Raw genomic sequence first — 23,599 nt, forward strand, 5'->3', positions numbered from 1 at the left:
TCCCAACCGGCAGACCTCTGGGCTGAGCAGGCACTGCCCTCCCTGCACGATGCACCCCTTTCTCTGTGGGGATACCTGCAGCCACATCACATTCATCCTCTGCCTCCTCCCCAAATCACGCTGCAAATGAGTGCAATAGGGTTGATTTGGACCCAAGAGGAGCACCCTCAGTCCCATTGGGGATCCAGGTTTTCGTGGTGTCAGTGCATGCTGTGGCTCTGCCAGCCACACGGGGACAAGATTTGGAAGACGAGGTTGGCTCAGGATCCTTCATTTTCCTGCACTGGGGGCGAAAAGCTGTGCCCCTGTCTGGGGATGCTGGAGGAATTATAGGGGTGTCCTCTGACAGTAGGAGAAACATTACTGCATGGAAACATCTCAAATTTGTCCCACTGAGCTTTAGACACCTACCTGACAAAAGCAGGGCAGTGCTTTTTTTGCTTTTTCTGGTCCTGTGCCCCACCAGGAGATGACTTGGCACCAGAACAGCCTCAGGAAGGCTCTGACGCCCACCCTGGTCCTTTATCCCCTCATGGGATTCAGCTGAGGTTGGGTGGAGGCAGGACCAATGCCAAGGCATCAGTGGGAACTTGCCCCTTTTAATAGAGTAAAATTGAGTTCCTATTAGATCTGAGCCTTGCTCAGGATAAAATATTGAAAGGACCAAAATAATCTTGGTTCCCTCAGGCAGAATTTGGGGGGATCACTCTGATGTTCTCCAGCCGAAAAGTTTTGGGATTCCATTTCAAATAATGCCTAAAAGAAAAATACAATTTAATCGAAGATGAAAATATGTGCTTTGGTTCAGAAAACCCTCTTGTGCTGACCTGAAGGAAACCAGCAGAGAGGGAGTGGAGAAGGGGGGATCCACCTGCCCCCTGCCTCTTTGTGGTGTCCCCTGCCATGTCCCCAGCGCAGGGCAGACCATCAGACATCCCCAGGACGCTGGCACAGGCACGGAGGGGCAAGCAAGGTGCAGATCCATTCACCACTTCCCCCTCCCACGGCTCCTCCGGGGAATCACTGTGCTCAGATTTTTTTTCCCCTCGTTCCCTAGTCAGATAAATCCATCATCCGTCCGCTCGGCTGCGGCGAGGGCGATTCTGTTCCTTCCTCTGTGCCGCAGCGCTGCAGGGCGTGTGGCTTTGCAGACGACTGGGCTGCATTGAATTCCTGGGACTGCTTCCTTACCCCCAGCTCTCCTCCAGCTTGCTCCACGAATCCAGAGCAGTCCAGCAGTGCCCGGACTGTGTGCACAGGCTGCGCGCTCAGCGCTGCGCCAGCGAAGCGTGCCCTCTGCTGTCACCGTGCCTGCAGGACCAGCTCTCCTCGCACCTCATCACCCCAGCTGCCGCCTACAAGATGCTTCCCAGGCTCTCTCAGCTCCCTTTCCATGAGCAGAAAAACCTTGCCACAAACCTTGACAGCAAAGAAAAAAAAAAAAAAATATATATATATATATATATATATATATATATATATATTATATTGCAGCACTCAGCCATGGTGTAGTGCCAAGCTGCGATCCAGGAGCCAGGGCTCTGAAATTCCTCGTCATGAAATTCCTCTGGAAAAGCAGCCTGAGCTATAGGTGCGGATGAGTGAATAAGAGTGATCAGCTGTGCCTGGGAGTTAATGAGAAACAAGAGCTAAATAAAGGGGAGAAACTCATTCCAGCTGGTGCTGTGTGTCCCTGCATGGGCTGTGCAGGGGGCAGTGGTGTCGGGATGCCATATGGGCTTGTAACAGCCCTTTGCAGGATGCTGGGGACAGACCCAGCTCAGCAAGTGGCAGGCTGCCTTCTGCTTCCCACAGGGATGGGCAACGTGTGAGGTCAAGAAATTCTCTTACTCCTTCACATGGAAAAAAAAAAAAAAGAGCCTTAAAGAAGTAGAGTTGAGACAAAATGCCTCTGTGCCTGGGCATAAGAACTGAGATCACATTTTATTGCTTGCCTGTGCACACCACTTCTGACAGATATGGTGATGGTCTCCAGGCCACAGTCTGCTAGGTCATGTCCCTGTGCACCGACTGCAATTCCCTTGCTGCGGGTGTCACGCAGAGCTCGTGGCTTTTAGCCTGGGAAGGGCCACGCTCACCACGAAGGTAGGCTGAGAGGGCTGGGGGGTGCTTGTGCTGAGAGGTATCCGGATAAAAAGCGGTTTCTGTAGCAAGATTTGGGTGCAAATCCATAAGAACTGGAGTCTCCCAGTTGCCCGGATTGTTATTTATTCCTCAACGATCAGCACAAGGCAAGAGATGATGGATACAGGTGATGGGTGAGCACATGCAAATATGAAATAATAGATGCTCTGGTTGATAAAATAGAGGTTTTATTTATTTATTATTTTTAATTTTATTTTTAATTCTCATCTCTTTCCCTATTCATTTATTCCTGCGGCTCGGTTATTGCCGGGATCCTTCCCAATCTCCATCCTCGCCCGCCCTCTCGTGGGCGCGCTGCAGAAGGCAGCGGGGCCCCCCCGGTGCTGGGCGCAGGCTGCGGGGCTGCCAGCAGCGATGGTGCCAAGGGCCCGGCTGTGCACATTTCCACGTTTTGGAAAGAGCCGGCTGCCGTGCCTGCATTTAAACCTTCCGTGCTTCAGTGTCAGCACGAGTTTTTCAGCACCAGCCCGAGGACCAGGGGATAAATGGATGAGCGCAGCACCGGCTGAGCCTCAGCACCTTGCTGCATCGCTGCTGGAGACCCCAAAAGTGCTCGGCCCGAGGAAACTCGAAGCCCCATTTCTCTGCGGGGTTGCCCCACAGCCTGTGCTGGGAAGTGAAATGAGGCAGGTGTCGGTGGCGTGGGAAATGTTTTTCGGCGCTGAAGAAATCTGAAGGGAAACGCGACCACATCCCAATGTTTAGGGCTTGCCTTCATGTGGGAGGAGGGGGAGATGGATATCAAAGGAGCTGCTCCAACATATTCTGGGAACCTTCCTGGAAAGCGGCCAGCTTGTCAGTTCGCTGGTGCCTGCCCTTCTGAGGCTGGGAGGAACCAACCCCCCCAATCTGGAGCTGGATTTCCAACTAACCCAGCGGCACCGACACGGGCAGGCAGTACCAGGTCACCCTTTGGGGACTCGGCAGCCCTAAAACACACCATGCAGAGCTGTCTGACTGCTCCCTCGCCTCTACCAACACGGCCCATGAGGAGCAAAGCTCACCGGCACAGGCTGGCCGTGCCAGCTGCCTGCAGACCTCTGCCCCGTGCACAGAGAGGGACAGAGATTGTGATCGCTTTGGCCGAGCTGCCTGGAAAAGCCGTGACATCATTGCTATAAAAAAGAACAAACACACAAAATCTGTCTCAGGGAGGAAACGCAGCCATGATCCAGGAAAGTACAGTATTTATTTTGTGAACGCAGCCGAGCGGCTCAATGGGGGTGCGGATACGCAGCCTGCTCCTCTGGGCGAAGCAGGGGCTGTTGGCACGGCCCAGCCAACTTCCAAAAAGTGCCAGCTGAAGTGACCGGAGAGGTAGTGGCCTCAAAGGCAGTCAGATCGCAACAGAGAGGGGAGAAACCTCATACTTGTCAAATAGGGGTAGCACTCGGAGAGAGGTTGTGGGGCTGAGGTCCTGCTGCTGGCCAAGGCTGGCTGCAGGAGGAGGCAGAGGCTGCTCAGCTCTTGCTCTTATGGGGACATCTTCACCTGCTGGCAGACCCTGGGCACTGGGAAACGAGGAGTGCCCTGCACTCTGGCTTGCCCCCATCTTGCCATTTCCCTTCCATGCCCTGCTTTTTCCAGCACCGTGTGCCCCATGGCGCATCCTCCCTGCAGCTCCTCCTCACCGCTCACAGCCAGGACCTCCCCTTCCCACTGGTGTTTCAAAGTCCTCCTCTGTGAATCACTTCCCCTCAGCCCTGCCTCCCAAACTGGCCAGGGATTAAGTGAAGGAAACCCAAAGACGAGCTGCAGACCCTGAACCCACCCAGGTCACGAGGAGCAGGGGCCCTGCTCCGGTACAGATGGTGCTGCGCAAACAGCTTTGAGCCTGGCTTTCTGCAGCCAGTTGCGGACACGTTGCTGCTGCGTGCTTGCACAGAGCCCTTTCTCTGGAGCTAAACAAGCTTCCTGAGAATCTGTTCTCCCCCCATGGCTTCAGCCCCCTGGATATGGACCAAAAGCAGGGGCAGCAGGCTGCGGGGCTGGAAGCCCGGTGCTGTGGGCCAGCCGCTTCCTGGAGGAGGTCAGCGCCCCGGCTCCACCGAAATGTTGTGCAAGGAGCTGAACCAGCAGCCCCCTTCCCCGAGCCACCCTGGCAATCGCACAGGTTTCCAGGAAATGCAAACAAATGCCTCGTCACCTGGCAGCGGGCTCTGCTTTCTCTCTGCCAGCTTCTCGCTGCAAACGTACAAAATCCCACGGAGGTGGCACAGGGGGGACGGTGCCCACCAGGACCCGGGGACTTTGCTCCAAGGCCATGCCAGAAGCCACCTCTGCGGGACCTCTCCAAGAGATCTGCTCAGCCCCTTTGGGGACAGCATCTGGGGCTCAGGGCGCTCCACGAGGAAGAGGGGTAAGAAGAGACCTCTCACAGCATCGTGCTTCACTTTTCTTCATTTTATTCTTTTATTTGTACAGCTATATTTTACAGAACGCATTAATGCAGTTTAGACACAGCCCAAACCCTGTCTCCCGAGATTGTTTATAACACAAGCATGTAAAATAAGACTGAAAAAAAAAAAAACAACAAACGAAACAAACAAAAAAAAAACATTCCCCGATAGAGAGTTCCACCAAAACTCCTTTTGCAACATCAGGCTGTACCTTGAAGAAGAAACTGAGCTCAATATAGTCCATACATTGAAAACTTCCATTGAAAAGAAAGGCACCGTGCGAAACCACATTTTACATATATACAGACTGAGAACTAGAACAAAAAAAATTACACTTTATTATTATTTTAAATTCCTTCTGCAGCTTTGTTGGTTTAATACACACTTTTTTTGTAAATTGTAAACCTTCACTTGCAAAAAAATACAAATACACTGATGCATTTAGACAAAATATTTTCTTACTTGTACAGATGCAATACTTTAAAATATCTCGTTAAGTGCTCTATCATAATAAAGATTCTCAGACTGGCTTCTGCCTGCAGAGTCCAACTGAGCCTTTAATGCATTTTATATATTTTTAATATAGCTTTTTTAAAGGTCTATATATATTTATTTTATATATATATTTATATATTTATATCTATATATATTTACAACTCTGCCATAGATTCCTTCACCTTTGGTTAAAAAAGTTAAAGCCCTCTCTTTAATAGCATACTTTCTCTTTAAAAGAACACACATTTTGCATACAAAAGAAAAAATCTGTTCCCATAAATCAACATTACATTCCTCATCTTCAAACGGCAAAGGCTGTGAAGGTTAGACTCCAGAGTTTATTAACACTCCACTGCACAGACATTTAAAATGACTATTTTTATTTTTATGTTTTATATACAATAAGATCTGAATAACTTTATCTTTCTTTTAGTTTCACATAACTGGGAAAAATAAAACCCGTGTATTTTTTTTTTGTTTGTTTTGTTTTGTTTCTAATGTTTTTCCACCTATCTGCACTATGGGTTTAGAGGCACTCCATCATGTGATGAATTTTTTTTTCTTTTTTTTTTTTTTTTTTTTTTTTATATTCCTCTCCTCTTTTAAAGTGTTGCAAGTATCCTTTGGACAGCTTCCCCCTGACCTCCTCCTGGGAAATCCTCGGCCTTCAGCAAGCCTTGGGGAGCTCCGGAGGCACCTCGCTCGCCGAGATGCGGTACTGCACCTTGGTGTTGGTGATGGCCCCGTGCTTCTGCCGCAGGTGGAGCCGCAGCTGGCTTTTGTGGCGGAAGTGCAGGTTGCACTTCTCACACTGTGGGGCGAGAGGCAAAGGTGCAGGGCGTCAAAAATCACATCAGGGGACACGTCCTTCCCTTGGAGGTGGTGGCCAAGCAGTGTGACTGCAGCAAAATCCTGTCCTCCCCCAGCTACCTGGGCACGCTGCGCCCATTGCACAGACGGCACTGGGGAAGTGGAGGCACGGGGGGAGAAGCAGCAGGGAGGCTGCTGAGTCCCTAGACCTTGTCCCTCTGCCCTGTCGCTCCATCCCCACAGCTCAGGAACCTTTACTGGGGTCACACACCACATGCCAGGCTCTCCACAGCACACCTAAATTTATGGGACGTGCAAAGGTCCCTCAGGATGTGACCCTGGCTGTTGATGGATGCACCAACAAGCTGCTAATCCAGACACCCAAAGTAGCTACAGGGCTATTTTGGGAGCTGCTTTTGACCCCTGCCAAGAGGGTGGCTCCAGAGGGCTGTTTGGATGACAGTCCCTGCTCTGGTTCCCTCCTTAGCAGATAAAAAAGCCTCAGCAAAGAACCGAGAGCCTCTGGGGCTGCAGCAAGGCAGGGTGGGGTACCACCAGCACCGGTGAGGCTGCCTGCTCCTCTGCCCCATCCTGGTGCACCATAGGAGGCTGTAATTTAAGCCGCAGCTATTTGGAGAAGCATGACCTTCTTCCAGAGAAGGGGGAAAAAAAGGAGAGCAGCTCAGATGTGCCCAGCCCAGGCTGCCTGTGGCTAATGCACAACACAGGGACGGGAAACGTGGAGCAGAGGCTGGTGAAGGGCATGGGGGTGTCTTCCCACCCCCTCCCTGGGTTTGGCAGCATCCCCCCCGAACTGAGAGCCCCTCAAGAAAGCAGCAGGGTCACTCACATGGTACGGTTTCTCTCCCGTGTGGATTCGAAGGTGGCTTTTGAGGGTCTGCAGGTGCCGGAAGCGCGTGCCGCAGATCTCGCAGGGGTACGGCTTCTCCCCGGTGTGGATGAGCACGTGAGCACGGAGGTGGGCCACCTGCGGGGAGTAAGTCCCGGGTCAGAGCTCCCAGCAGCTTATTTTATGTATTTATTTGTATACGGGTTCCAGCAGAGAGCCAGGACCACATGTCTGAGGTTTGATTTCTCCAATCCTTAACAGCAACTGTCAGAAATCAAGTTTCCTACCAAGCCAGCAAACTGGTCCCCACAGACCTCAAAGCCCCTATTTATCCCCTAATCACACAGGAAAACCTGCCCCAGGTGGCGAGCGTGGTCCCTTAGCCCCCTCACAGCACCCCAGGTCTCAGGTCTCTGTGTCCCCTTCCCCAGGCACTGTGGGTCCCGGCGGTCACACACACCTGGACAAATCTGGCCCCGCAGGTCTCACACTTGTAGGGTTTCTCTCCGGAGTGGATGCGTGTGTGGGTTTTCAGGTTGGCCGGCCGGTTGAACTGTGCCCCGCAGATGTTGCAGCGGTACGGTTTTTCTCCTGCAGAGACCAACAAAAAGGGCAAGGCATAAATACCTCAGATGTCCCCTTGGCCCTGAGTCAGCCACCTAGAGCCACCTGGCTCCCTCTGCGCTCCCAGCACATCCTCTCCTGGCCATTTGGTGCTTCTTTGGGTGACCAAGAAGAACGTTGGATGATCAAGCCCAGCTCCTATTCGTTATTTGGTTACGATTAATGCTGTCAGCCCTGGCTGGCTTTCACATGGCTCGGGGGGAGCTGCAAAAAGGTTTTAACCAGTTTCTTCAGGATGCCTTAAGATGAGCTCAGTGGGGACTGGAATACAGTCATCGCCTATCCCTTCCTGCCTTTTTCTTTTGATTTTGATTCAAGAGCAAATCTGTTCCGGCCTGGGGTACACAGAGGACCTGGGGGGCCAGAGGACTTTGACCCCCACACACTCAAACCCTGCCCTGGTGCTTGTGTCACCCTGGTCACCCCCGTGGCCATGTGGAGCTCAGCTGGGGCTGTGGGATGGTGTCTTTACAGCCCAGCAGCACGCACTTCCCTTCCCCAGCCGGGGAGCTGGCTGTTGGCATGCTAGGCATTAATAAAAGCACATACACAAAAAAAAAAAATCCCCAGGTTTGTCAGCAAATGACTAAACCCTTAATATCCCTTTCCTTTCTCAGCTTTCATTGTGCTGATTCACAGAGTCCATCCGCTCACAGATTTTCCCATCAGCAGACTTTCTGCCAGGCTAGATAGGATCTGGATTTCTAGGATGTATGAAAAAAAAAAAAAAACACCTAACAAAACAAACAGATTTTTTTCCCCTAAATGATTATTTTCTTTTAAATCTACCACAAAGTGACCTGGTGGCCACACATCTGCTCCCAGCCACGCGTTGTGCAAGCGGCCTTTAGAAAAGCCCAGGGCTTTACAGTAAATGAGCTCAGCCCTCGTGGAGACGCAGCCCAGCCCCTGGCAGCCCCCCCAGGACGTCGCCGTACCTGTGTGGACGGTTTTGTGGCTGGCGAGGTTCCCCTTGTAGCGGAAGGAGGCCTGGCAGCGGTCACACTTGTAGGGCTTGTCGCTGTGCACTTGCAGGGAGTGCCTCTTGAGGGAGGCCTCCTCGGAGAACCGGCAGTCGCACTCGTTGCAGAAGAAGGCTCCGTTCTCTGGGAGGGCAGAGAGGGGAGCAATGAGATGGATGAGACGGGCACTGAGCGCCCAGCACCAAAATGGGCCCGCGTATGGCTTGGGGAGGTGGGGAGGGAAAGGCAGAGCGAGTGTTGGAACAAGGAGGGAGGCCCAGATGTGTTTGTGGTCAGCCATGCCATGACCTCCACAGCCTTCTCACGCACACAGGATCAACGTGCATGGCTTGAGAGAGAAGAGGCAACACGAGCCACCTCTCCTTCAGTGTGACACCAGCTGCCACTTCTGTAAAGCTGCTTCTAAGAAGCCAAAGAGGCCCACAAAGGCACCCAAGTTACCAGGCATCCTCTGAAGGCCGGGTGCTCAGTTCTGGACCTCCAGCACCTTTAGAGGTGCAAACTTTTACGGGTACAGATGTCTACATTGAGAACGGGAAGACTGCCATCATCTGAAGAGGCAGGCAGGCCCCTCTGGCTTAACTCTTAAATGCTCTGCGGAGCTGTGAGCACTACACCTGGCTCCCTTATGGACGTCTGAGCACACCACAGTGCCAATCCTGCGTTCCCCCTCCCTGAGCTGCAGGCAGATCAGCGCACAGATATTCCTCTCTGGGCTTGGGGAGTTTTGCAACGAGATTGCAAGCCTCATTATCTGCGTTTCTCCAGATGTGCACATCGGGCTCCCTGATAATGAAGACACCGTGACGGATGCATGAGACACACCAGCTTGCCCAATCCCCATTAGGGTCATTACATCTGCCAAGCTTGTTCTCGTGCGGTTCTGGCGGGGTGGGGTGCGCTTTGTTTCCTGTCCTGAGCTGCCAAGCTGGCAGCAGGTGACTAACTGCCCGCACAAGGTGTCTGGGGAAGGGGAGGACGGAAGCAATTCCCACGTGTGTGCATCTCACATGCGTGCACACAGCTGCTCAGCCAGCTCAAAGGATGAAGCACCTGGGGATCTACCAGCCTCTGAGATGGGTCTGATGCCCTTTGGGTGAACGGCACCGGGGGGACGGGTCCCCAGAGCGCACAGCCCCCTCGCGTGCCCGTTGAAAAAAAGGCGAGCAGGGATGCAAGACTCACCGCAGCTGGAGTCAGAGTATTCAGATTGGGTTTCCCCCATCTCCTCTCCAAAGGCTGAGCCAGGGGTATGAAGGCACATCTCAGCATGTTGTGGGGACTGGCAGCCGCAGGAGCTGCACTTGGACGAATGCATGTACAGCGGGGACTGTCCTTCGCTGCTCCGAGGGGACCCATCCCGGGACCTGTGGAAGGACAGCAACGCACACAGCCGTGAGAAGGCTCTTGCTGTGCTTGAGCTACTGGGCCCTTGATGTTTGCACCCTTCCAGACACGAGGAACATCCACGTTTTATGGGGAGACCTTTGCGGTGAGATGCACAGCATAGCCCTGATCAACAACAGGTCCCTGAGCCACATCCTTCAGATGCCCATCACAAAATGACCTCAAAGTTCTCTAGGAACATCCAGGTCCAGGGGATAGCACACTGTTCCATGCTAGTTTGGCCCTTCCAGCGCCTAAAGCCAACCAAAAGCTTTAGGCACAGGGTGAAAACCAGGCTCGACGAATCCAGGCTCCAGAAACCATCCAGAGCTGCTGAAGCGAGCCAGGAATTCCTGACCCAGTGTTCCCAGTTCCACCACCAGCCGACATCGCTGGCAGCGCTTCACCACGTGCAGAGGTTTCCACCTGCCCGCGGCCGGACACCCCAGCGCAACGCTACATCTATTTCACACACTTCCAAACCCTCACCAACAACACAGGGAGTCCTCGTCTCCCCAGGGACATCTTCTCACCTGTTAACGATGTTGTTGAGTCTGCTCGCTTGGGGGATATTGGAGTCTTCTCCGTTCACGCTCATCTTGGTGGGGGATTGCACGTTGAGATGCTCCGGTTCCATGGACTGCTGGCAGGTGGACATGGGCATGTAGGTGCGAGGAGAGAGGGTTCCCATCTCATTCTGGTCAGCGCTGTCTTGCTTGGCGTTCTGATTCAGAGAGTTGAGGACGATGAACTTGTACTTCTTCCAGTTGCAGGCTTTGGGGTCTGTGGGGCTCTTGGTGAAGAGGGAGTTGGAGTTCTGACTGATGCGGGCGTTCTTGCTGCTGCTGGACTCGGTCGGCGAGTTGGGCTGACAGTCTGACTTCTGGGGGCTCTGGGGGCTGATAAGTCCCTTGCGGTCCAGGGGGGTGTTGGTGGGCTCAAAGTGCTGGCTGATCTCATCCTCTGAAGAGGTCCTCTCCTCCTCTTTGGCCACTTTGTCGCAAGAGAAGTAGGGATTGTTCCGGATCGAGGGGACGACAGGTTTGGGGCCAGAGGCTACGCCGTAGTGCATGTCGCTCCTGGCTTCTTCAGCAGCGCCTTCTTTCGGAGCGTAGATGGTGGCGTGGCACATGTTGGCCGAGATGTCGGTGATGGTTCTCATGTACTCGGTGGGGATCGTCCTGGAGCTGTCGCACGGCAGGATCCTCTCCTTGGGGAAGGCGCCTGCCCTCGAGACTTCGGAGAGAGGCATCCTCATCTCCCGCAACTCGTCATCCACAAGGAAGCCATTCAGAGGGAGGGGGCTGTACCCGGGGTAGGGAATGGAGGATCCAGACAAACTGTTGAACAAGCCAGGTGCAAAAGCCCTCCCGTTGCAGAGGGACCCGTTCTGGAGAGGCATGCTGTTCTCCGAGACGTCTCTGCTCCGATAAGCCATCACCTCTGGGTGGCTCAGCATCCGGCCAGCCAAAAACTCTTCCCTCGGGGTCTTCACAGCAGACACCATCTCAGCTTCACTGGAACCAGGCAGAAAGGAAGAGATGCAGTCATTTTCAGCACATAGGGATAAGCTCGCAGATATTTAGACAGTCCCCCCCCCCTCCCACCCAAACACACCATGCCAGGAACTCCAAAGTTCACCTAAGGCGCTCACCTAGATTTGACAAATCTTCGGCAAGTATCAACCACGTGCTCCATCTGCAGGTACAGCGCTGTGGCCATCACAGCCATGATATTGTTCTCCCGCAGGTTCAGGCGGGATGTGTACATGAAGTCTAAGAGGATGCAAAACCCCTCGGGGTTAATTTCAGGGTCTAGGTTGATGACATTCAAGTTGCACTTGAGCTGGTCAGTGAAGATGCTGTAGAAGAGGCCACTGCAGAGAGGAGGCAGAGGGAAGATGAGTGTTAACGACGATTCAGAGGAAGAAAGGAGAATTTACCTGAAATCCCTTAGCTCACAGAGTTTTGTGCGTGATAAGGAAGGAGGAGAAGGAGGCAATTACAGTATTCCCTGAGCTTCCCCCTTATTATCAAGCTTGGTTTCCTAGCTTAGTAAGCGTCTTCTGCGCTGCACTTTTACCAACCGGCACAGCCTGCTTTTAGATCTCACCTGCTCAACAACTCCCCACTGCCTCGGTTTAGAAATTCACCTTTTTCTGTTGTTCTTACCACCATCCCCTTCCCACTGTGATTCATTTCTTTCAGAAGCCTCTTGGGGCATCCATGCTCCTCTTTAACAAGGAGGAAAAAAAAAAAAAAAAGGAAATGTTGATAAAATATTTTTCAGATGTCTTAGCAGTCAAATCCTTGTTTTTCCGTATCTTTTCATCTTGTCAGCACGAAACCCTGAAAGGCTTCCGCAGTTAATGCAGCTAGGCGGTGGAGGGATGTTAATTAGAGGTCACTAGGAAGCAATCCTGGACCTGGGAAGGGATTTCAGACCCAACCAGGCTTGAAAATCCACAGAGGTGGGTGCAGCCAGCAGCCTGGGAGGAATAGCTCTAAAAATAGCAGCAGCAGGGGACACCGCGGTCACAGAGGACTCGCTCACCCCAGCAGCATCCAGCCCTCCCGTCCTGTCCCATCCCACACAGCGTTTGTGCCCTGCCTTCAGAGATGCCCCGTGTCCGCTGTGCTCCTGCTTGTCCCCGTGGGCCACACGTGGGCACCTTGCTGGGGATGAAAGGTCTCAGCAGTCCCTTTTTACTGGTGCTAATTGCTTGGCAGCCTGTTTCTATTCTGCTTCTCTGCCTCAGTTTCCCAGCCCGTAAAACCCACAAGCCTCCCTGGGGACGCAGCAGCGGTGCTGGTGGCCAGAAGCGGCGGGTGCTCTCACCTGCAGGCCATCAGGACTGTTTTGTGGGCTCTGAACTGCTCCCGGTTCACGATGATGACGACGTCCGTCAGGATATCCCGGCTCCTAAGGCGGTTGAGATTGAGGAGGACATCGCTCGCGTGGCGGGTGAACTGGATGCAGCTGTCTGCCGGCGAGGCCATCTTGGGTCTGCCCGAAACACAAGCGGGAGAAGGACGGGAATGGAGACGCAGCCGGGAGAGCACCTAACCCCAGCCGGGAGGCAGCTGCTGCTCTGGGATGCCTTCGGGTGGCCAGGATGGGTGTCCCAGCTCCTCGGTGCTGGGACAAACAGCCCCGCATCGTGCCAAGCGCCTGCCAGGTCTCCTGGTGAGGTCTGTAGGCCAACAGCAAGACCTGGCGTGCCTCAGTCCCACCCAGCCCAGACCCTCCTGAGGATTAGCTAACCGGCTTTTTTTTCTCCTTGCCTCGCCCGTGACGGCTCCACCCCAGCCCACTCCTCCCACCACCACCACTGCTCCTCAGGTTCATCCCCGAGGAGCTCCCAGCACAGCTTGCCAGCCTTCAGATCCTTCCTGGGCTGCCACCCACCTCAGCCACGGGAAGCCAAACAAGGCCTCAGAGGTCCCAGCTGGAGCTGTGTGATTTCAACCCAACCCTCACCCACCACCAAACTACTTCCTTGCTATCAGGTGGCCACCCTGGAGAAGACCTGTCCATGGTTTCCCAACGGATGGATGGTGGCAGCGAGGAGCAGAACCCATCCAACCTGCCGGGCTGCTACCCACACCGCGGCCCGGTCCATCCCAGTGAGGAAGGCTTGGGTTAGTCAAGGCACACAAAGCCTTCTCCTAGCACAACACCCACTGACCCGTCTCAGAGATGTCCCTGCCACCAGCCTCTCGGGGCAGCCTGCACCTCCCCCTGCCCCAGGTTTGGGCTGGATCGTGCATTTCCAGCACCACGTTCCCCAGTGACCAGCCCCTTCCCGCAGCCCCGTCTCCTCCTCCTTCCCCAGCGGCATGCGAACGTACAGCATTTTCCACAGAGCAGCTGCTCTCCCGAAAACAAATCCCAGCTGGGGCTAATGAAACATTTCATTCAACACTTTAAAGGGAAGGGGGGGTGGGGGGGGGAGGGAAGCACAAAATTTAAATTTACATACCCAATGCCTCAATTCACAGTCCAAAAGTTTCTTTCAAACCTATAAATAAAAGCAGAAGAAAACAAACACCACGTTAGCTGATAATTATGAATTGGCCGGGGCAGCGCACAAGCTTGCTGTTTCCCTCGAGTATCAGTGGGATAAAAGCTAGAGATAACAAACCTTCCACTCTCCAGTAAGGTTAACATTTGTTTCTTCCGGTACAGTACGTTCTTATCACAACCACAGGCTTTGAGAATCCCGTCATAGCTTCTTCCACACCCTCTAGCCCAAACCATGGGCGTATGCCAAGGAGATTTTCATTTCCATGACTCAGGAACTTGAAGGCAGGTGGGGAAGGGAAGTCGAGTGAGAATTTTCTCACCACTTCTTTCGGGGACAGCTCTCCCCTGCCAAGACCGAATTCCCGGGCAGCGCCACATCCAAGCCCAATGTCGTATTCCCAGCACCTCGTTATCAGGTATGACTTACAAACACCTGCTGCCACTCTGCTCGGAAACCTGGAAAGAGCCCGAATGTGGCCCTCCGAGCAGCGATAAACCTTCTCGGGACACCAACACGCCCCACACACCAGCACGAGCGCGCTGGATGGCGCTGCCAAGCGGACCTGGGAGGATGCGGACGTCAAGAACCAAACAAAGCGACTTGGCCGGGATCACGTAGGAAGTCGGTGGCGGAGACGGAAGGGGACCCAAAACAAATGCCTTCCTCTGGCTGCTGGAAAAGCCTTCCCCCAAACCGCAGGCTTTGTCTCCAGCAGCTGGCTTCGCGGGTAACGCAGCTGGGGCAGCAGGGCAAGGAAACCCAGGAGCTCGCTGCCAGAACTCGTGCTGCTACCTCCAAATTGACTAAAAACCAACAAACACAACCAACCTGGCACCGACCAGGAGGAAGGTCCCCAGCAGCCGCCCCAGCAGGAACAGGAAGCGCAATGAGCAAGTGAACCAACAAACCCCAAAACCTTACCATGCTATTTTTAGGGCTGACCCCAAAATGCAGAGGGATCCAGTAGGACTGCAGGGAGCGCATCCAGCCCTGCGAGGACGGGTGTCCCCTGCCCTCTCCCTCACAGCTGATATGTGGGTCTGCACCCCAAACCCCAGAGACCTTGGGGTGGGAAGAAGAGGAGTGATTTAAGGCATGGTGTCGCACGCAAAGCCCAGAAGGGTGCCTTACAGCCCTATCCCGGCCATAAAATGCAAATCTTCTAGACCTGCTCCGAGCCTGGCTATCTTCAAACTCCACCACACACACAAAGTGACTCATTTCCCAAATACTGCAGACTCTGACCTTTCTGTACTTGCTCACTGCCAGCCGCTCGCTACCAGCAAGCGAAAGCCCAGGGACTCGTGGCACCCCGCAAGCAGCCCAGCACGCATCCGTGCTTCCTATACCAGCAGACGGCCGTATTTAGGGCAGCCGGGGCGCATCCCGACCTCGGCTGGGCTCCCGGTGGCTCACCCCGGTGTCACAGCCGCCAGGACTGACCCGTCTATAAACCAACAAACTGCAAAGTGAACTCTGTGCCCGTGAGCATCACGTGAGACGCTGCTGCTGTCACCAAATTCCCTCACCCACAGCACTGCCGGCTGCGGGGACACCCCGCTCCTCTCCCACCGCCGCACCCCGCTCAGCCCCTTCCCCAAATCGCCTCTCCCCAGCGCAGTGCTGTGGGGTATGGGAGCCGGGCAGGTGCATCCCAAGCGCTCCAGCTTGCAGGATGCGGGCAGCACAAGGGAGAGGGACCTTCCTTCCCCTCCGAGCCCAGCTGCGTTAACCCTGCCCCTCCCGACCGCTGCACAGCACCAACTCCGCACCCCAAGGAGGATGCTCGGGGAGGAGGACAGCAGAAAAAAGGACAGCGGTGGGGACCTAGGGCAGAGCACCAAGCAGGACCCTCTCCACCCACACCCCTCTCCAGCCCAGGATGTGCCCCCAAGGTTTAGCTGGGCTCAGAGCATCACCCCAGTGTCCCCCCACCAAGTTTTCCTGCCCGGTACCTCGCAGGTGGGGGCCAGTGGCAGTGCTCGGGGCTGCACGCCGGGGCTTGCTGTGCCCGGAGAGGAAGGTCGGGGCCCATTTCGGGGGTGGCCACATGGGACTGTCACCGCTGCTGCCTTCCAGGAAGGCAGTGGGTCTGCCCCAGCGGTTCAGGGAACGGCCCTTCCCTGCCGGCACCTCCCCGAGAAAAACCATTCCTGGAAGGGAGCCCAGGGCCAGCACTGTGCTCCCCGGGGCCAGTACAGTGGGCACAGGGAGGGAGTGCCCACGGCTTGGGGAACCCCCCCAGCTCCACCCCATGCAAAGGGGAGACCCCTGCAGCTGTTCCCGGCCACAGACACGGGAAAAGGGGGGGGGGGGGGGAAGCTGGGACCCACCCCCCATCCTGCCTTCCTGCCTTTCACAGGGAAATCCCTCCAGCCATCCACTCCCCTATTTATAGGGAATCCCTTTCCATCCATCCTCCCACAGCCCTGCGCAGAGGGGAGACGCCTTCCTCCCCATCCTCTTCGCACTGGGGGGTACCCCGCATCCTGCCCCTCTCCCCCCACCACTCACAATGTGGGTGGGGGCACCGACCACCCCCCGAGCTCAGCTCTCCTACCCCTCCACCCTGTGCTGCTCCAGAGCCCGCAGCGCTGACTCCCTCACCTCACCCTGGAGGGGCGGCTGGGTGAAGTCTCTCTTCCCCACAGCCTCATCCCACACACAGCTCCGAAACTGCCCGCCCAGGGGAAGCTCCATCCTGCCACCCCCCCCCCCCCCAGCCCAGCCCCAGGGGGAAGCACCCCCCTGCCTACCCAGCAGGCTGCCAGCTTCCCCCCAAAACCAAGAGGGGATGCTCGCACAGGGAGCAGAGGCACAGAAAGAGAAATGGGGTGCAGGGGGGGGACACAGGACACCATCAGGGGTGCCGTGAGCCACCGTGAAGAGGATGCTGTGGGCTGGGGGTACGCGAGTTCCCAGCTCGGCTTTCCCCACATCACACAATCAGGGGGCACCAAGCGTCCTTTAGCTGTCACAGCACGGTTTTTATTAATTTAGCAGCTTCTGGTTGGCGTCTAGGCCAAAACGTGGCTTGGTTAATAATAACCGAAGAAGAGCCGGAGAGGAGTCCTAGCGCACTGTGTCAGCACAGATCAAAAGCAGCATCGCCAGTGCGAGCCCTGTAGTTTTTTCCATCGTACCCTTCCGTGAGCGGATTGCACTCGCTCTATCGAGCGGTCTCTGCTAACTTTCAATCTGATCCAATTTCCTGCCAGCAAACAAATGTTTCTAGGAAATGCAATACATTATCCGGACGGGTTTATTATCAGCATTTGGAACCAGGAAAACTGCATATTTTCTTGAGCGCTGCAGGGAACTTTATAGTTTGTACTTCAAAAGAGGGTTTAAAAGGATTGCCCTTGAAAGCTGGCCCAGCTCAAGTCTCCGCATTGTTTTGGTCTTTGCAGAAGAAAAAGCAGAGCGGGGGGGGGGGACATCAGAGCTGCCTCCAACATTTTCCACTAAGGAAGACTCCCCCTGCCCTTCACGTAGCCGAGAGCCGACGAGGAGGCAGAGCCAGCGAGTGCCCTTGGGAAGCGAGGAGCCGAGCCTCCTTCAGCATTTCCAATGACCCCAAGCAATTTGGCACATTAATTTTTCAAGGGAAGGCAGGGACTCGTCCCGGCTGAAGCCAAAGGAGCAAGGGACTGACGCCACGCGCTGCCAAGCCCCGCGCCGAGCCGACGGCAGGGTGCAGCTGGGGCCGGGCATCCCTGTCCCAGCTGGGCTCAGAGGAGGGGTCCCGCTGTCCCCACCCTGTACTGACCCCCCTGTCTCTGTTTGCCTGGGGCTGATAGGGAGACACAGCTCATTGTGGCAGCAAGGACCAGCTTCAGCATCCCCCCTGGCTGGGGTGAGACATGAATACACACTGGGGGTCCCCAGGTTGGGGAGAGACACCTCCGTGTTTATTTAGCCCACCAAAGGGGGCACACCAGCCAGGAGAAATTAATGGGGAGGAACAAAAAAAACAGCCCCAAATTTGCCCCCCTCTCAATTCCCACAGCTCTCCCTGCTCTAGGTGCGAAGCTCCACTGAGATTGCTGGGCTTTGAAAGCAGCCCTGAATTGCTCTGATTGAAGGGCCAGGGGTGTGTGTGTGTGTGTCTTTTGGCTGCCGGTGCCCTGCTGTAATGGGAACCCAAGACCTAGCACGGATTTAAAAAAAAAAAAAAAAAAAAAAAAAAAGCAGGCAGGACTACATCTGCAGTCTAAATTTGCAGTCTGAAGAAGCTGAGTGGTCAGATGCTAACTTTTGGATATTCATCTAACCAAACTGCAAACTGTGAACTCCTGAGGTTTGCCAATGCCTGCTGTAAACATGGAAACCAAGTGTCACTTTTTGCCAAACAGAAGAATGGTTTAAAAATAGATTAGAAAAGAATACAGGCACTCAGCATACAGGGCTCCTGTTTATAGACTCCCATGCCGCTATAAAAACGGAACGAGAGGTTACGAGCATGCAGGCAACTTTTCACCAAATTTAGATTTTACAAACTTCTCAGAAACCTGAAAACAACATTTCGGGATCCAACTGAACCCGTAAAAGCCCTTCTCGTGGAGTCTGCAGCCCAAACACCACCGCACACGGACTAAAACGGGCATGAAATGTTTTTTTCAGCCACGACAAACGCCGTATAGTCTGTCTATAGGTCAGAGCTTCGTTTCACTCACCTACGGACTCTGTAACACGAGTTTATTTTTAATGGGGTATTCCAGCAAATTAAGACGACATCCACCCCTGCTGCTAAAAAACACGGGACCGCCTCAGTACGTTTTACCACCTGTCTTTGTAATGGGTTTTGGAGGACAGCGTCGGTGTTATTACTAAAAAACATGCCTACAAATTAACCTGAGGCTGCTGCCATTGGTGGCTGAATGCTTCAGCCCCTCCGGGGGGGATGATGTGGAAGAGGAAAAAAAAAAAAGGCAAAAAAAAAAGAAGCATGGCTTTACAATACAACCTAAATTAGGCAGAAATTCAAGGGCAGATTAGCACCACAACTTGGAAAGATTTTCACATGTGATTTCATGACCAGATGCAGAGAGCGCTCCATATGGAAATGTCAGTGACTTTAATAAGCACTCGCTTGTTTCCAATTAGGCTCCTTAAGTAAGTTCAGCGGCATCCGGAGTTTCCTCTGCCACCTTCCTCCGAGCTAGCAAGCATTTTTTTTTCTTTTTTTAAAAAGCGGCGTTAATAAACATGTTCCCACTCTCCCGAGCCTCCCGGCTCAGCCCCTGGCCGGGGAGGAAGGAGCAGACCCGACACTAGATGGCACCAGTCAGCTTTGCTGCGGGACCGATTTTTCCCCTTGGAAAATAAAACACCCCAACCAAACCTGGAAAACATATAATTTTGTCGATGTAATTCTGTTTCTCTTAAAACGCGTCTGAGCAACATTATTTTTATGAGCTTTTCCAGCCTTGTTTTTCAAAACTTAATGTTTCTGCTCGGGTTATTTTTGTCTCATCAGACAGCAGGCTTACGTCCTCCCAGGGCTGCAAATAGGGACGTCTAAAAAGTAGCATAAAGACTTTTGACAGATTTTTTTTTTTCCCTCCTCCCCTCTTTAAAGCGAGATTTGTAAGAATCACTTCTCATTCCAACTTCTTCCTTCACAATAATAACTAACTAGTTAACCTCCACTTCCTCTCTGAATATTGACTCAGACAGGCAGAACTGAGGGGGATTGGAAATTGGAATTGAAATGCATCCCAAGAGATCTTTGATCTGTTTTGCCAGTCAAAATTGAATGCTCGGAGATGAAGTCTTTTCTTACTGGAACAATGTAATAATCCATTCCTCTGGAAAACTGCTAGACACCCTTTGAATATTTTAGATGGGTGGCTGATTTGTTTCACGGGGCAAAAATTGCTATCTGTAACGTAAGGTGGTTTTTTTATTATTTTTTTTTTGAAGCCAGCAATCCTATCGCTAGCAGGAAAATAACAGAACCTCAGGTTCTGCCTGCGTAGCTCTGCCTACAGAGGGAGAGAGGTCTGCCCTAAAATATTTTCTAAGGGATTTCGGAACTGCAGCCCCCCCCACACCCAGGGGCTGCAGGTGGAAGCCTGCGTTTGTTCTTCAAGCACTTATCCTGCCGACCTTTAAAACAACACAGCAAATATATATATATTTTTAAGCATCTAAAACCTCCGGACAGGAATCGATACGCAGCCCCGGATCGAAGCAGGGCTTGATCCCATAGCCTGCCCTGCTGCCACGTCCAGCGGCGTGGGGAAGAATTCGGCCCCGGACAGCTGCGGGACCGACGGACTGAGCCCCAGCTGGCTGGCTCAGCCTCGCCTCGCACCGATCCTGCGCCTAGCCGAAGCCAGTGGAAAAAACTAAGCGAGGCAGGCTTTGTTTTTGTTGTTTCTGACCCGTGATTTTAAGCCCCGACTCGCCTCTTTCCCTGGAAATGCAACAGGGGGTCAAAGGCAGCTTTTTAGGCACATCTGAGAGGCCGCCGCTGATTTTTTTTTTTTTTTTCTTTCCTCTCTAAACAAACGCCCTGCTTTCTGTTTCCCTCCTTCCCAAGAGGCGATTTCATAACATTTCATACTGTGACTTTGCAAACTACGGGCGGGGGGGCCGGCTGGCGAGGCGGAGAGCTGGGGCCGGGGGGGGGGGGAGAGAGAGGGAAAGGGGGGGGGGGAGACGGCCGGGAGAGGTCGCTGCCGCCCGACCACGAAAGTTTTCACAACAAAGTTGGGCTTTTTCGGTTTTGTTTTCCCTTTTTTTTTTTTTTAAAGGAGGGGGGGGGGGGCGTAAAAATAATAATAATGAAATAATAAAAATAAAACACGCATCACCGAAAGAGCTTTCTCCCTTCTCCCAAATGCTGTTTGCTGCCTTTTTTTTTTTTTTGCGCATTTATTTTTTTTTTTTTTTCTTTTTTTGGAGGGGGGGGTGCGGAGGGGGGCCGGGCGCGGGGTTTGCGCGCTGTTTGCGCGCTCTTTGCGCGGCTCGCTCCAGGAATAGCGTGTGGCCGGGGGCCAGGCGCGCAGCTCCCGGCGGCAGATTTACGAGCTGCTGTCGCCGCGCCAAGTCCGCCGCGGTAGTAAACACACGGCAAAAGGGCTGCCACGGCGAAAAAGGGGGGGGACACACAACCCGCTTGGGTTGTCGGGCTCCCCCGTACCCCGACAAGCGACCCCCTCCCCAAAGCGCACCCCATCATCCCCGAGCGGCGGGAGGAACCCCCTGTCCTCCTCCTTCTCCACCGCGCTGTTTGCGGCGGCATCGCTGGAAGGGGAAGGAATAAAACCTCTCGGAGCCCCCCCCCCTGCGCGGTATTTTCAGAGCCGCTTCTCCCTCTCCCCGCACCTTCGCTGCGCCTCCCGTGCCGTCGGGGCCGGCGCGGCTCCTGCCACCGAGCCCCGGGGAGGAGGGAGGCCGGGAGGGAAGCCGAGCCTCCCCGCCGTGCCTCTTTTTCTCTCTTTCCCCCCCCCCCTTCCCAGCCCCACGCCGCTTCTTTTCCCCGGGCCGACAAAATGCCGCAAAGTCCGCTCCATCCCCGCCCGGCTCCTCGCCCCCCGGGGGCTTTTGACAGATCCCGGCGCGGCCCCGCTACAGGTTGCAAAAAGCCGGTAGGGAGCCGAAATGGGACACACACACACACACGGGGAAAAAAGCCCCAGCTTGGACTGCGGTAAAAAAAAAAAAATCCTCCGAGAAGGGGGAAGGAGAAAAAAAAAAAATCACCCCGAGAGAGGGCCGAGCCGCCCGGTGCCGCGCCACGACGCACAACACGCGGGGAGCAGGAGCGGAACAGCCCCCAGGAACGAAAGGACGATAGCAGCAAATAATAAAACCAAGAGAACGTAAAACACCCTGCCCGAGCTCCATCCACCGAGAAACGGCCCCGAGAAAAACAACAAACCAACAAAATCAAAAGCCCGGAGCTCCCCGGCGGCCGCGCTCGCCGCCGTCCTGCGGCCGCCTGCAGGTGCAGGGGCAGCGCCGGGCCCCCCCCGGGGGACACGGGGATGGGGACATGGGGACAGCAGCGCTCAGGGGGGACAAAACCCCCCAGACACCCCATGGGGACCACCGTGGGGGACCCCCCCTGCAGGAGCCGGCCCCGTTAGGGCAGCCGGGGTTGGGATTTTTTAATTATTATTATTTTTTTTTCCCCTTTTTTTATTTTTCTTTTTTACTATTAAGGGTGTAAGGAGGGGGTTGGGGTGTCCCCGGGTGGATTTAATAGGGAGCGCGTTAAGTGAGGACGGGGAGGCGAATTTGTTATCATAAGGAGAAAATAAGGGGGGAAAAATTAAGAGGAGGGGGGAATAGGGGGAATAGGGGGTGGTAAAATTATTTTTTTTTTTTGGATGGATTAAAAGTGCCGTCGGGGCACCTGCCGAGGGGGAAAAAAAAAAATAATAAAAGGGAAAAAAAAAAAAAAAAAAAGGGGGGTGAAAAAAAAAAAAACGGGTAAGAAATTATATAGGGGCGGCTGGGAGCCAGAGCGGGGCAGGGAGGGAAAGAGGAGGGAGAGAGGAGAGAGAGGAGGGAAGAGAGAGAGAGAAAAAAAAAAAAAAAAAAAAAGAGCGAGAGAATTAAAGGGTAAAATCGGCCGCGGCAATAGAAGCAGCAATCACCTGGTCTCCGGGCTTTCCTAGAAACTCCTTGCATCACCACTTCTAAGAACCCCAGTTCTAAGAATCAACAGAGCCCAATTCTCGGAATTTGAGCTGCCGGCCCTACCACTGCGCGCGGCGCGGGGAGGGACGGGGACCTCCCCTACCGCCTCCCCGCCGCCGCCGCCGCCCCGCCGAGGAGGCGACCCCCCTCCGGTGGTCCCGAATGGATCGTTCGAATCCCCCTGCGGGGTCCCGGTGGGGAGGTGGAGGCGGGGAGGGTCCCGGAGCCCCCCGTTCCCCGCCGCGGTCCCCCCCCCCGCGGTGGTCTCGCCCGGCCGCGGGGGTCACGTGGCGGCGGGCGGCGGCGTGACGTGGGGGCGCGGCGGGGTGGCGGCGAGAGCGCGCGCGCGCGCGCGCGGTCGGGCGGGCGGGCGCGGGGGAGCGCGCGCGCGCGCGCGAGAGCCGCGCTGGACGCTAAAGGGGGGTCCCGGGTGCGAGAGCGGGGACGGGGCTGAGCGCACGTGGACCCCCCCCCCTTTTACCTCCCCCCCAAAAATATAACGCAGGGGGGAAGGAGGGCGTGTGAAAAAATATAGGCTTTTTTTTTTTTAAATAATTCATTTTTTCCTTTTTTTTTTTAACTTGGTTTTTCATTTTTCCCTTTTTTTCTTGTTTTTTTTTTTTTTATTTTGTATTTTTTCCCCCTGTTTTTCCCCTTTTTCCTTGTTCCCCCCCTTTTTTCCCTTTTCTCCCCTTGTTTCCCTTTTATCCCCTTTATTTCTCCATTTTTTTCTCCTTTTTCTCCCCTTTTTTTCCCTTTTTCTCCTTCCCCCCCCTTTTTTCCCCTTTCCTCCTTTTCCCCCTTTTTCCCCTCCTTTCCCCCCTTTTTTCCCTTTTCCCTCCTTTTTTTCTCCTTTTCCCTTCTATCCTTTTTTTTTGTGTGTGTGTGTGGGGGCAACTTTCTCATGCCAACAACCAACCCTCCCCCCCCTTTAAAAAAAGAAAAGAAAAAAGAAAAAGCCTGGATCCTGCAGCACTGCACTGGAATTTTGCATTTTTCATTATTTTTCCTTCCGTTGCCTCTTTTTTTTTTTTTTTTGCTCATTTTTTACAAACACATCCACGCTCGGCTCGCAGCCTCAGATGGGATTTACTCTTGGGGCCAGAAGCTTTTTTCCTGAAAGCCCCCCCCCACACCCCCACGCGCTTCTTTTTCTCTTTTTTATTTTATTATTTTATTTTTTATTTTTTGCATTTTTATTTTT

At 54.0% G+C, this 23,599-nt stretch overlaps 1 protein-coding gene across 3 annotated transcripts; it reads right to left on the reverse strand.

The window, feature by feature from the left end:
* Positions 1–4,554: 4,554 nt before the first annotated feature.
* BCL6 (BCL6 transcription repressor) lies at positions 4,555–22,472 on the reverse strand. Of its 3 annotated transcripts, none has more exons than XM_068691558.1 (10): positions 22,353–22,472; positions 13,696–13,734; positions 12,552–12,719; positions 11,368–11,589; positions 10,247–11,230; positions 9,513–9,694; positions 8,283–8,450; positions 7,181–7,311; positions 6,721–6,858; positions 4,555–5,871 (listed from the first exon to the last, which is right to left on the reverse strand). In XM_068691558.1, exons 3-10 carry the CDS (start codon positions 12,710–12,712, stop codon positions 5,728–5,730), a joined length of 2,130 nt encoding a protein of 709 aa, XP_068547659.1. In that variant the 5' UTR covers positions 12,713–12,719; positions 13,696–13,734; positions 22,353–22,472; the 3' UTR covers positions 4,555–5,727. The 3 variants fall into 3 exon arrangements, with proteins under 3 accessions (XP_068547659.1, XP_068547660.1, XP_068547661.1); XM_068691559.1 differs by lacking the exon at positions 22,353–22,472 and adding an exon at positions 15,696–15,993; XM_068691560.1 differs by lacking the exon at positions 22,353–22,472 and adding an exon at positions 13,858–15,274.
* Positions 22,473–23,599: the final 1,127 nt, after the last annotated feature.

Source organism: Anas acuta, chromosome 9 (genome assembly GCF_963932015.1).
Source record: "Anas acuta chromosome 9, bAnaAcu1.1, whole genome shotgun sequence".
Lineage (NCBI taxonomy): Eukaryota > Metazoa > Chordata > Aves > Anseriformes > Anatidae > Anas > Anas acuta.

What these genes read in the sequence shown, in the direction of transcription:
- BCL6 (XM_068691558.1), bottom strand. Translation starts at nt 12,712, where the DNA reads ATGGCCTCGCCGGCAGACAGCTGCATCCAGTTCACCCGCCACGCGAGC. An exon ending in CGAAGATTTGTCAAATCTAG is followed by an intron (nt 11,231 to 11,367) that starts GTGAGCGCCTTA and finishes GCCTGGTTCCAG; the next exon opens with TGAAGCTGAGATGGTGTCTG. An exon ending in CTCAACAACATCGTTAACAG is followed by an intron (nt 9,695 to 10,246) that starts GTGAGAAGATGT and finishes GTCCTTCCACAG; the next exon opens with GTCCCGGGATGGGTCCCCTC.